This window comes from Fukomys damarensis, unplaced genomic scaffold (genome assembly GCF_012274545.1).
Source record: "Fukomys damarensis isolate Sample0158 unplaced genomic scaffold, DMR_v1.0_HiC HiC_scaffold_26, whole genome shotgun sequence".
In the NCBI taxonomy this organism is placed as follows: domain Eukaryota; kingdom Metazoa; phylum Chordata; class Mammalia; order Rodentia; family Bathyergidae; genus Fukomys; species Fukomys damarensis.
The window spans coordinates 24,096,033-24,110,600 of NW_022900938.1; the positions used below are offsets into that span (position 1 = coordinate 24,096,033).

At 35.2% G+C, this 14,568-nt stretch overlaps 1 protein-coding gene across 2 annotated transcripts in view; it reads left to right on the top strand.

Annotated features, from left to right (window-relative positions):
* Positions 1-14,568, top strand: part of Mettl8 (methyltransferase like 8) — a 112,391-nt gene that overhangs the window by 24,452 nt on the left and 73,371 nt on the right. For both annotated transcript variants that reach the window (XM_033756321.1, XM_019204978.2), the window contains exon 2: positions 4,097-4,251. In XM_033756321.1, the coding sequence (XP_033612212.1) occupies positions 4,109-4,251 (143 nt within the window). In that variant the 5' untranslated portion in view covers positions 4,097-4,108. The remainder of the gene's footprint in view (positions 1-4,096; positions 4,252-14,568) is intronic.

Sequence of the window (14,568 nt, forward strand, 5' to 3'; positions counted from 1 at the left end):
ACCTTTGTATACTTGGTAGTATACTACATTGTATTGATAATGGCACTCTTTCAGTCTGATAACTTGTGTGAACCTCAGTTCCTTTCCTGGTCTGTTCCTTAGTGACTGCTTCAGTGAACTGACTATTCATGACCGAGTCTCAGCATTGAGATCTGAGAGGGCCATGGGCCTAAAGTCATTCTCATACTGTTTTGTTTGAGTTTTAATAGGATTCAAAAGGAAAAACCTCCATAGGTTGGTGAGCTTAAAGTGGGAACATGTAAGCAAAAGAAGAAAAAGAACCACTACTTGATTATGTCAAGAATTTGATTGGGAGAATTAGTTTGAGCTAAGTGAAGGGTTAGGACCATAATTGCATATGCTTTCAACAATACATAAAAACTCAAACAGCTTACCAGAATTTGTGGGCATTTTTTACATTGTTCATATTTTTCTGCTCTAGAGTAATGCACTATAAATACAGTTATGTGTCACTTAACAATGAAGATATGTTTTGAGAAATGTATTGTTAGACAACTTTGTCATTGTGGAAGCATCATAGAATGTACTTACACAAATGTAGGTGGTGTGGCCTACTATATGCCTAAATTATGTAGCTCATTAGTCCTAGCTATAAATCTATCCAGCATGTTACTATACTGATACTGTGGACAGTTGTAATATAATACTAAATATTTGTGTATCTAAACATAGAATGAATATGGTAAAACTACTATGGCACAGGAATTCTTCCACTCCACTGTAATCTTACTGTTGTATATGTGGTTTTCTTTAACGGAAACATTGCTCTGCAGTTTGCTATAGTATCAGCCTTAGCAAAAACACGCCAAGACATGCCTAGAAAAACTCTCACATTATTTTCTCCTTTTAGTAATTCTCAAATTTTATTCCTGATAAACACTTGATAACTTAAAATTGTAATGGGAAGCACCCGGTCTATGGGAAAACTGCAATGTAAGAAAGTAGCCAATATTCAAACTTTTATTTCTCACAAATATGCTACTTATGCCAGGTATGCTGGCCTCATAAAACAAGATGAGAAGTGTTCTTTCTTCTCTTTTAAGATGATGTAAGATTAATATTGGTAGAGTGCTTGTTTAGAATTTAAGAAGCACTAGGTTTGATCTCCACTACTAAAGTAATAAATAAACAAACAAGACATCTTATTACCAGGATTCTGGGTGTTTTGGACTCCTTCTAGAGAGTCTCTCCAGGTTCTTGTTGGCCTGAACGAAGAATTGTACAGGAACATAAAAAAATACAGTGAGGTTTTACATCTATGAAAGCTTAGGAAAAAAATATGCTGCATATACTTGCAGGCCACTGAAAAAGAACTCACAGTGGCTGTGAGGTTAATGGCCACTGTCTTTTGTATCCCCTGTTCTGACATCAGACCTAGGCTGCTCTATTAAGAACCTGCTTGATTTCATGCCAGAACTAAAGATAGCAATTTTCAGTTGGTCCCAGGTACAGGGCTTGAAACTTTTTCTGTGCATGTGTCTTGGATTTCCGTGACTGACAGTTCAGGCCCACTTGCCCAGCTGGCTGGCCATGACCTAATCTCCTGCCTCAGTCTTGGTATTTGGTTTTTTAATCCCATCTTGTATATATTCTGCTATATAAATTTATTAAATCTTCATCAAGTAGAAAGATGACTAGCAACAAACCACTGTGGGGGACTGTCCCAGTTACTTCTCTCTCATTGCTGAGACAAAATACCCAATGCCCAAAGTTAAAGGAGGAAAGGTTTATTTAGCTCATAGTTTATAGAGGTTTCAGTCCATAATTGGCTGGCTCCAAGGCAGTATGGCATGGCAGATAGGCATTGCAGAGGAGAAACAGTTTATGGCAGGCAGTAGGTAGTAAAGCAAGCAATAGACAATACAAGCCTCTTTCTGTTACTTATATTGTATCCAGGCTACTGGGATTTGGGAGGTGCCAAACCAATCAGTGGACTGATTTAGTAAATCACCCACCCTTAATCCCAGCATCTTTAATCCTAGCATTGCACCACAAATGATCACACACTCCAGATTCAGCCGCCTCTGAAACAGCCCCACGTAAGACTGCATGAGGCTTTGGGGGACATCTAGACACAGCCCTAACAGTGACTGTTATTGATGATAAATGTTTAATTGCAGAAACAGCTGCTTAATTAAGGAAACTGCTATATGTTGGGCCCTGGCCACACAGTGCTGTCTCTGATGCTGACAGTCTGAAGAAACACACTTCTCTGACATTTTCCTGACTTTCCTAATATTCAGTCTGCTTATATATTTTTGTCTCTGACAGTCCACAGAGATTCTTGGTCATTTATACTGAGAAAAACTCTTTATCTTTTTCTCTTTTTTTCTTTTCTATATATGGATAGATAGAGATAAGTATAGCATGGTTATTTGAAGGATTGACATTTTATTTCAATTTGGCTTTGCGGGGTGGGAGATGTTTACATTATTTTACACTTTCAAGAAATTTCCTCTTTCTGGGTGTAATCAGTTTCTACTCTTCAGCATACAGAGCACTTTATGAATAATATTCAGTGCAGAAAGAAATCTAAAAATAATTTTGCAGGTAGGGTTTTGTTAGTCATATGTGGAATACTGGCGAGCAAAAAGAACAAAGGCACATCAGGGTAAAGGTAGTGGTGGGCGGGGCATTTCCTTTCATTTGCTCCACCAAAGAGCTTGCCTTTACAGAAGAAGGGAAAATACAAGAAACAGGAGCATCTGTGCTAGCTATTAAATGTTTCATTTCTCATCACTGTTAGTCACATTTGAATGGAACCATGGCAGTCCTTTTGATATACATCACTCAGCTCCCTTCCTTTATTTCTACAGGAAAAATCTTGAATTTTATATTTAAAAACACAGTGAGATGTTTCTGACATTCTGGGGTTCTTTTGGAATTCATTGTTGAAGCTCATTCCTTTTTGGCAAGATGATAAAGGGTATATAATAGTACATTTCATTTGTATACCTAATAGCACCTCAAATAGCCCTGATACATGTTATGTACACATAACTTTCAGCAGCTGTTTCTTACAGCTTACAGCATTTGGCTGAATGTTGTAATGAACAACTTGAAATGCCACGCATTATTACAATGGATTCTTATTGGGAAAAATCAGATCTTTAGAACTTCTTTTTAATACTTTTCCTTAAAATTTTTAAATGATGTATTTATCAGTACATAATTAAAATGACTGATCTTTAAATGTTTAAGTTACTCTTAGAAAATGGGGATGGATTTGGACTAATAATCTGGCAGATCTCTTTAAGTTCATGTTAAAGCATGAATTATCTACAGGGAAATCTATTTTGCAGCCATATTACTGAGTATATATGTGTATGTATAAATATATAACTGGTAATATTAAAAATTACTAAGATCTTGTCAATATAGCATTTATTTAATTTTCATACTCAATTCAGCATGAAAAATGAGTTTATGGTTTGTTTTCTTATTCTACTATACTTGGATTTTTGGTCTAGTGGGCATGAAATATTCCCTAGAAATATGTTGTCTAGGATTCCCAAAACAGAATAATGAAATAATTTTTTAAAAATTGTCTTTAATATACAAAATCCAGATTGTAGGCTTACATGATTTGGCCATGTGCTAAAAATTAAACAAATACCCAACAAAGCAAAGTTGGTCAAAACTGTAATTTATAAAGAATACCAGCCAATGTTGCTTACCCAAATACTGCTTTTTCCTTGCTTGACCTGGCCTTCATGTACTTCAGGAGAGAGGCTATCATGTTATCAAGCCCTTCTTCTTTTTTTTTTTTTTTAATACTAGGAATTGAATCCAGGGCCTTTATATTAAACTGTATCCCCAGCCCTTTTCTTATTTTGAGATAGGGTACCACTAAGTTGTTAAGTTACTCAGCGAGGCCCAAACTTGCAATACTCCTGACTCAGCCTCCTAGAGTACTGAGATTGAATTTATATGCTGCCACATATGGTTTTCATGCCTATATTTCACTTGAAAACATTTAATTTCTATCTCCTTTCTCAGATTGTAAACCTTTTGGAACCAATTTTGACTATTAAATATTATAATTTATATTGACTGATTAATTTTGATTTTGCAGGAACTGCTTAGGATGAATGTGATTTGGAGAAGATATATTTGCAATGTAAGGCTGAGGAAGGTGCTACACAGATGTCAGAGCGGTAACCACCCTGTGGCACCCCTGGGATCAAGGATTTTAACTGACCCAGCCAAAGTTTTTGAACACAACATGTGGTAAGTTTCCTTTTCAGGTCTGATTTTACATAAGTTTATTAAATATTACCAGCGGTATTATTTTCATTTTGTACCATATTTTTATCTACATAAAAAACAGATAGTTTGCCTTTTTTTAAAGAAAACTTTTATGGAGATTGGTGAAAGATAAGGTTGGATTGATATAGGTCAGGTGTGGGAGTGGGAACAAAGTTGTGCGTGGTCCTGAATTCATAGTACCAGGCTCTTCAGAGCCCTTGTGGAAAATAACATTACAAATAGTCCAGTAAGTGTTTGGTGACAGTATACTATGGACAGGTCGGCGGGGATAACTAGAAACAAGAGCAGGCCAGTGAGAGGTTATGAACAAAGAATAAATAGAACTTGCTGCTTGTGTAGAAGAAAAGAATTTGACTTTGAAGTTTTGAACTGAGGTTACTGATAGAAAAAGAAAAATCAAGAGGTATTTTTTTTAATTTTGGAAGAAAGATGATGGATTTAGTTGTAGACATTTTGAATAGGCTTTGAGAGCAAGACATTTGGGTTAAAATGTCCAGGAGACAGATAATGCAAGGTGTCAGAGCTAAAGAAGTAAAATTTGATGTGATATCTACAGCCCAAATTTTTATCAAACTAGCCTTTGGAACAGGGTTGGGAAAGTGATGTTTTGACTTTTTATTGCAACAGGATACCATTTTTAAAAGAAAATATATTGATCTTTTATTAATTAGTCCTATACTGTACAGCAACTAACCACTTGTGGTTTGGGGACACTTAAAGTGTGGTTAGTCTAAATGAAGAGGTGCCATAAGATTTTGAAGATAGTACAAAAAAAATAAGATAAAATATTTCATTAATTCTTGTATTGAGTTTCATCTTGAAATGAGTGAAATTTTGAATTATTGAGCTAAATAAAATACATTAACAATGATGAATGTAACTGTACTGTATACCTAAAATGTACCAATAAACTCAATGAGAAAAAAAAAAACATTAAAATGAATTTTACCTCGTCACTGCGGCTACTAGAAAAGTTTTAATTACTTATTTGAAAATGGATACATATTGAGGATATACTCTTAAGTGAAATAAATAAGTCACATGTGTAAATACCGAATAGTTTCTCTGGTGTGAATAAACTGTAATAGTACATAAGATCCTAATGAGATAACTGACATTGTGAAGTGGAAAGAAAAGGTCTAAAGGGTATGAAAGTGGGAAGGGAAGGGGAAAAAAATGAGAAAATGAAAAAATGGAAATAAAGTGTTTGTAAATGGGGAGGGGAGGAGGGGGTGAAGGAAGGGCAGGGATAAGGGGAAAAAATGAGAACCAAGACCACCTGTCATGTAAAGGTACAAGATCCCAATAATGAATGTAACTGTACTGTATACCTAAAATGTACCAATAAACTCAATAAAAGAAAAAATAAGTAAATTACTTACATGTGTGGCTCATGTTATACTTTTTTGAAAAAAAAAAAAAGTAAGCCATTTTGACTACAGTCACCAATTTGGACAGTTACTGTAGCCTGTGAGAGAAAACAGGTTCTTTGCCAGGCAATGAAATCTCCAGAGAAACTTCTGGTCCTGGGCAAGCTCCTCATTTTTAATTCATTAACCCTAGTGATTTAGCTGCATTCTTATTCCATCTGCTCTCACTGCTCTTTTGCCTAAGATTCTTGCTTATTGATAGAAGTGCCAGCTTGTCATAGACTCTCAGGAAAGCAAGGGCTCTTCTGTCCACTGCTCCTCAAACACCCGAAGTAGCCTTGGCAGGATGCAGGGGAATCCTGTGGGGAATTACTGTTCACTAGCTCTAGAGATATGGCCCAGGGAGTTTTTAATTTGAAAAGCTTTGGGTAATTCTCTTGAGCAGCCAGGTTTAGGAACTCTTGATATAATCCAGTGGATTTCAGACTTTGCTTTAACAGCAGAACTTTTTTCAGGTGAGGTTTTAACATGAGATCTCAATATTTAAAAGGTAAGAGCAAATCTTTTCTGAATCATGGGAGATGTAGAGGCCTGGAACATCAATAGCTCTACTTCCTTTACCTCTCCCTTGTCTCCTCACTTACTCCAGTAGCCCAGAGGACCTTTAGGACCCTGCTCATCACAGGTTGAAAAACCTTGGTCTATCTAGACAGCTGTCTATCATCCTACGTTGCCTGCTCCCCAAGGGGTTTTCCAGCCTGCATTGGGACCACTGGATTACCTTTAGTGACCTCTCTCCCTGGGAACACGTCTGCTGTAATAATAACAATAAAAATAGTTCCCTCCAAGGGAAAATCAAAATGGTTACTTCACATCATTTGCTCATACTTCCTGATTTTTTTCCTTTTATCTCTCCCTTCTTTTTTTTTCTTAAAGAGAAAATTTGTTACAGAGATTTAGAAGTTCTCTCCTTCCTTCAAGTCCAAAGTTCTAAAAGTACTCATTTTCTTCCTTTTCTTTATACTTAAGAATAATATTCCCTCTCTTGCTGAAATGGGTTTTTAAAAAGATATCTGTAGAGAAGTATAGAACAGTTTTTTTCTCAGGGGTGTTCCTGAGAATTATCTGTAGTACACTAGACATGGTGGCACACACCTATAATCCCAGCACTCTGGGAAGCTGAGGTGGGAGGGTCACAAGTTCCAGCCTAGCTTGATCAATTTAGTGAGACTCTGTCTCAAAATAAAAAATAATTTAAAAGGGCTGGGGATGTAGCTGAGAGCAGAGACTCTGGTTCAATCCCCATTATTGCAAAAGAAAAGTTGTCTACAGTTTATGTTTCCTTTTAGCCTCTACTTTGTAAGGATATTTTATTCTATATAGGACCTCATTAAAAATTTTTTTAAGGGGCTTTTTTTTTTGACTTTTCTTTTTTGGTACCGAGAATCGAACCCAGGGCCTCGCGCTTGCCAAGCAGGCGCTGCGCCGCTGAGCTACATCCCCGGCCCTAAAATTTTTAAATATTCCTTTTATTCAGTTTCTAATACTGTTCTGAAAAGATTTCCCTTTCATATTCTGGATATGTATATTACTTACCAGCACTTAACATCTACCTAGACTCTTATTTTTTAATAACTTTAGTTAAGTGAAATTCATAACGTTAACCATTTTAAAGTGAACAATTCCATAGCATTAACTACATTTAGTTTTATACATCCAGCACAGCACCTCTAATTTACAAAACATTTCCATCACTCCAAGGTGAAATCTCTAGCCATCGTGGCACACTGCTGTCATCCCAGCATTCAGGGGGCTGAGGCAGGAGAATCTCTGTGAGTTTGAGGCCAGCCTGGGCTACACAGTGAGCTCAAGGCCAGCTTGAACTCCATAGCAAGATCCTGTCTCAACAAACAAACAAACTGAACAAAGAAAGTGAAAATGCTTATTGATGAAGTCCCCCCCAACCTCTAGCAACCACTAATCTATGTTCTGTCTCTGTGGATTTCACTATTCTGGATATATATTTTATATAAATGGAATCACACAATGTTTGACCTTTTGTGTCTAGCTTATTTCATGTAGTGTCATATTTCATCCACCTTGTAGTGTTTATTATACTTTATTTAATCTGGCTGAATGATATTTCATTGTTTATATTCACCACGGTTGGAAGGCATTTGGGCTCTTCCCACCTTTTGGCCCCTGTGAACAGTGCTGTGAACTTGTTTAAGTCTCTTATTTTCACTTCTTGGGGGCATATAGCTAGGAGTAAAATTTTGGAGTAATACAGCAATTCTGTATTTTTCTACAGCAGTTTTCCAGAACTTTTTTCCACAGCAGTTGAGCTATTTTATATTCTGCCTAGTCTTTTAAATCATACTTACTACAAATCATACTTACTTTAATCAATTTTAGGGAGTATTGACCAGAAAAGATACTCAAAATACACTTTTTTTGAGACAGGGTTTTGCTATGTAGTTCGATCCTTGCACTCACTGTGTAGCCCAGGCTGGTCTTGAACTTGCAGCAGTCCTGCTGCCTCAGACTCCCCAGTTCTGGGATTACAGGCATGCACCACCATACCCGGCTTCAAAATGCCTTTTGAGGCATAACCCAGATGTCTTTGTTGAGCAGCTTATATGGTTACTTGGAAAAATCGTTTCTCGGTGTGCTTGGTTTAATTGACAGTAAGTACTGCTGACTTTACAGAACAGTAATGTATACACATATATAAAACAGGAATGGGCCAGGGATTTAGCTCAGTGGTTCTGGTGCCTCTCTTGCAAGCACAAGGACCTGACTTCGATCCCTGGTACCATAAATAAATGAATGAATGAATGAATGAATGAAATTTAAAAAACAGGAACAAAACTTTCCTATACAGTGTTTACCATGTGATATGGGCACCCATGTTTTCCATTTGTTCTATTCTTTTCCTTTCTCTTTTTCAGTGTTGTTTAGAATAGCTAATTTGATTTCATGACTCACTAAAGGGATATATGACCTTTAGTTAAAAAAACAAAACAAAACAAAAATAAAACACTGAGCTAAGCCCTTTTCTGAAAACCCAAGGTAAGACCTGGATGTTGCCACATGACTTCTATTTTATAAGATACTTAAATAATAGTTTCCAGAATCATAATAGGGGTCCAGTGCCAAGATTTTTATTCTGTTTCCTTTTATAATCATTGTATTTATCATGTATCCCTCTTCCCATGTACTTAGTGCTTTAATATAATAAAGAATTTAATCAATAAATATTCTCTTTGGCTTCCTCCATTGTGATATTTGTCATGAGAGGCATCAGAGTGTACGTGTTGAGAGCAGATTTGGGAAGTTACTTAATCCCTCTGGCAGTTTTCTCATCTGTAATATAGGATAATAGTAAAAATTCCACCTTCATCAGATAAATTGAGCATTAAGTGATCACAATGTAAAGTGTCTATACCTAGTAAATAAACAACATATAGTACTATATAAGAATTAGCTATCTTGTTTTTACTGCTTTTCATTGTGTACTTTATTTATATCTGTGTTGTCTTCATTGTTAGTCTTACTCTACAGAGAACTTATGTCTTTCATTGCTATGTTCCTTATGTAATTAATACTAAATAAATATGTTTGAGCAAGTGAATCAGTATGGAAATAGATCCATATTAGATCCAGTTCCTAATTAGAAGTTTAAAACTAAACTAAGAATTATTATAGTCATTAAACACGGACTTAAGTATCCCAGAAATCTAAATTAAAATTCTGTGTCTATCCCTGTCCGGCCTTGTAAACTTGAGCAAAATTCTTCTAGGGTTCTTGGGAGTAATAACAGAGATCATACAGTAAAGCTATTCATAGTATTGAGTGTTCACAACAAGGCATCACCCTATTATATTGTTAAATGGAGAGCTGTGATGCATACTTGTGAGTAAATAAATGGCATAGGCGAGTATGCAAGATCATAGTAAGTGGCTAAGACAGGGAAGACAATAGGAACTCCCAATAGGGAGAGATTTCCAAGGTGGGGGTGGAAGAGCAGGTGGAATTTAACCTGAACTTTGAAGGACAAGGAGTACTTAAATAGTGTAGATGATTTGTTTTAGACAGTACTGTGAACATCTGGATTTAGGATAAATACATGAGGTATATTCTAAAGCACGTAAATGAATGTTTAAAAGAATTTGTAAACTACTTACTGCAGTAAAAGACATATGCCAAGAATGTTAGGATAAGTGTATTTCAAGTGAGGAGGAGTATTTTGAGGAAGATTACTGGAAAAATATTTTAAATTTAGGGGCCAGTGATTTAGCTCAGTGGTTCTGCCACCTACCTCACAACTCTAAGGTCCTGTGTTCGATCCCCAGTACCAAAAAAAAATGTTTTTTAAAATTTAAACATTCACTGTTATTTTGATTGTGTCTTATAGGTAGACCTGTTCACCAGAAAGAGGTTTCATATTTTGAAACTGGATGAATGATGTAATGAAAGAAGTATTTAGGAAAATTAATTTGGATTTGTTGTTGAGGATACTAATTATAATGGCTCATCAGATGATATCCTCTGTCCCCAACATTTTTGTGCATTGATACATACTCAACATTGGCTAAGTTCTGTGGATACTTGAGAGGGCTAGGAAATGATCATTGTTTCTACCTGTTTCACAAATAAGCTGGAACTTTCCAGGTAAAGAAGATAGGATTAATCTAAAAATGAATAAGAGTAAATAAAAACAAGCAAAACTGTACCATTAGCAACCAACAACAACAAGAAAAGGCCAAAAACCTGGAAATCTTAGATTTGTGTGGCTTCTTGTATTTCCTAACTCCAATTGCAAGGCTTCTTAATAATCATTAAGATGCTATGGCAAGGTTGAAACTGAAATTTTGAAAATAAATGTACATAACTAGAAATATGACATACCGTACAAGGGAGGTGAAATTTACCACAAGCTTAACCTTAAACAAAAAAGGAATACTTAGTTTTTTGACTTTCAGTTTAGGGAAGGCCGAGATACAACTTTATTCAGTTGTCATGCATCTACTACAGTTGACACCAGCTGCCTCCTCCATGTTATTCAAGTTCAACCCCAAGATTCCCCATATCATGCAAGTGTAAAGACCCAAGTTCCATCCCTGGTTCGGGAAAAAAAAAATTCCATTTATGCTTGCTTCAGCAGTGTCTGTACTAAAATTGGAAAGAGAGAGACAGAGACCGAGACCTGAGACAGAGAAAGGGATAGAAAGAGACTGAGACAGAGATTAGCATTTTTAACAAGATTGTCAACATTGCCTGACATATATGTCATGAATTTTTAGCCAGCGAACTCTCTGGAACTATTAAGATTCTAGTGACTAACCCAGTTTTGTATTGCAATGTTCAGTGTGTTACCCTCACAACTTTACAATAATATCATCAGTACACTGGCTACTTACAAGCTACAAGGAAAAATATTTCAGTAAAGAATTATTTGACAAGAGGAAACAAAAAGGGCTGGTGATTTAGCTCAGTGATGCCACCGCCTGCCTCGCAAGTGCAAGGTCCTGAGTTCAGTCCCTGGTACAAAAAAAAAAAAAAAGAAAACAAAAAATCAGGCTCAGGTGTTAATGAAGGCTGTCTACTATGTAGTAAATAGTGAAGTCCTTCAGTAATACCTATCACTCCTTCAGGCTACAGAAAAATAAAATATATATAATGTCTAAGCCTTTGAAGTGGAACTTACAGGAAAAAATTAAAAGGTCTCAGGAAAAGTAGAATGTCAAGCAAATTATATATACAAAATAAGAGAAAAGGAAGTAGAAAAGAGAGAGAACACGAACTACTTTGTAGATTGATTTACATTTTCCCAAATGTAATATAAAGGGAATCATACAATATGTGCTCTCTTTTTGTCTGGACTCTTTCACTCAAGTATTTTGAGATCTATCCATGTTGTCATATGTATCTATAGTTCCTTTTTACTGATAAAAAAAATTCATAATGGCTGTATTTTTTTTAAAGTTCTTAAAATTCAGTAAGAAAACAACCCAATAAAAATGCATAAAAGATTTAAACGGATACTTCACCAAAGAAAATACACAGATGGTAAATAAGCACATGAAAAGATGCTCAGCATCTTTAGTTATTAGAAAAATGCATATTAAGTCACAAATACTCAATCCAGACTAGTTAGAATAGCTAAAATTCAAATTGCTGATCATACCAAGTGCTATCCAGGATGTAGAGAAACTGGAACACTGCTGGTGGAGATAAACCATGGGATAACCACTTCGGAATACAGCTTAGCAGTTCCTTTAAAAATTAAACCTATACCTACCATTGGTGCACTGAACAAGATTGATGAGTTTCACTATTATTGTGCTAAATGAAAGAAGCAAGAAATGAGGAGTAATTTTCCTTTAACCACATTTTCAGGTACTCATCATCAGCTGTGGTCAAAAATTATCTATTCATGTATCTATCTCAAGATATATGTATAGATAGATAGTGATAGATGATATAGATATAGATCTTCCTTGTGTTGTTGGGGATTAGACCCAATGCCTTGCATATGCTAGCTACTTCTCCAGGCTGAGTACAAAAATATTGAATATTCCAGACACACATAGTTCATATATTTTAAACACAGTTGTTTTATTATTAGCTATTGCTGTTGATCTCTTACTTATGCTTAACATATAAGTTAAACTTTATCGTGGGTATGTACAAAGGGACAAAGAGATATATATTAGATTATACACCATCCACAGTTTCAGGCATCTACTGAGGGCCTTAGAACATATCATGCACAGGTAAGGGGTGACTGTTGTACATGCTGTACTTCTTTGTTCTAGTCTAGAACATGCAAGTTAATTTTTAGAGACATACTACAGATCTGTGATTGCAGGTAGGGTTGGGGAACTGATGCGAGAAGGGACGAAGTGGGAGGGAGGAATCACAAAGGAGCACAAGGAAGCCTTCAGAGGTGACAGATGTGTTCATTACCCTGATTATGGTGGTAGTTTCACAAGTGCCTATATGTATCAGAACTTAATCAAATTTTACACCTTTAATATGTGCTGTTCACTGTGTTTTAACTGTATCTCAAAAGCTGTTAAAATATGGTACTATTCTTACATTGGAAAACAATGTAGCAATTAGTGAAAATAAGAGATCTTTGTATACTGATATGAAGTGATGACTATGATAGGTCATTAAACAAAAGCAAGTTGCAAAGATGCATCTCCAGGATGGCTTCATTTTTGTGAAGAAATTCTTGAGACACATGCATCTCACATATATATATATATATATATATATATATATATATGTATACACATACACACATCTTTGTCTATTTTTTAAATTAATTTTTTGGTACATTTAATGTATACGATATAATGATATTCATTGTTGGAAATTTGTACCTTTCCATAATTAATCTTGGTTCTCATTTCCCTTTGTCTATACAGAGAGATAATTCTGTAGAAGTTCACATTATCCTAATAACAGTGCTTTGTCTTGTGCACAGGAATAAGGGTAAGAGATAGGATAACTGTATTTTATATGCCTTGGTTTTGTTTGAATTTTAATTTTTAAAAATACCCCCTTGCTTACCTGTTCCCACATTGCTCTCGACTAAATGATAATTTGTGTATTCTTTAGTACTGACTAGAACGCCACAACAGTTTGAGTTCTGTCAAACTTTATTTCTATGCCCCAATTCACAGTTCAGTGCCTGATGGTATAATATAGGTTCCCAGTAAATGTTTAATGAGGGAAATGGACATTGCTTTCTTCAGCAGCTATGATAACCATTCCATTAAATGCATATGTAGAAAGGCATTGGTTCTTTCTGTGTTTGTATCTTTTGTTATTAATTCCTAGGTAAGAAACTGATCTACTAGTAACAGTAATCAACTGAAATATTCATTATGGCCAAATCAGAGAAGTAGGTAGCCAAGAGTTAGAAATACACATTAGCATCAATAGGAGAAAGGAAGATTGAATGGAAATTAGTTCAGTTATTAGCTACATGCTGTAACAGTTATATTCCATCCATTCTAAGACTCTCATTTTTTCACCAATTAACATCTCTGGAATTGTAACACTTTTTACAATTGATAGCATCTTAAAATTGTAATTAGAAGGGAATTTTTTTTTCTTTCTTACTGGTAAGAAAATAATGGCATTTTAGATTCATTGAAATAGGATTATTATAATTTCAGAATACTTAATCTGTACACTGTTTCAATATTGCTCTTATTTGACTAATACAAAAGCAGAGAGAGAAATTTTTTATGATTTTCCACTGCCATACATTAAGATTAGCATGTAGAATATTTATTGTATTGGTGAAAAGCTTTGAAACTTTTTGCTATATTGATACATAGGCAGTGGACAGATAGAAAATTGAACCAGGTGAGAGTGCATGTGACCATAGAGGAAATATGTAAAACAGTAAAAGAAATACAAATTAAAACTCTAGAAGGTACATTTTTAGATCTATTTTTAGATCTACACAAGAAAGGGAGGGAGAAAGAGGGATAGGTGAGAGGAAGGGAGGAAAGAAGGAGAACATTTCAAGATGATACCCAAATTTTGTATTCGCCCTCTCCCTCCAACCCTCTCCTTGTTTTCCCTCTGTTCCTTTTACCTGTATTCTTTTGTATAAATTGAATACTTTTAAAATATTATATTTTCTTTACTGTTTAGCTATACATCTTTGGAGTATTTTTTTAGGGATTTTTCTAGGGCAATAGTTTGAAACATTTTGGTCTCAGGACCCCTTTACATTTTAAATCATTTAGGGGCCTCCAAAACTTTTTATGGATTATGCTTATTGATGTTTTCCATATGAGAAATTAAAACTGAGATATTAAAAAATAAGCCTGTTAGATTTTAAAAAACATATTTTAAGGAAGTATTTGTATGTTCCCAA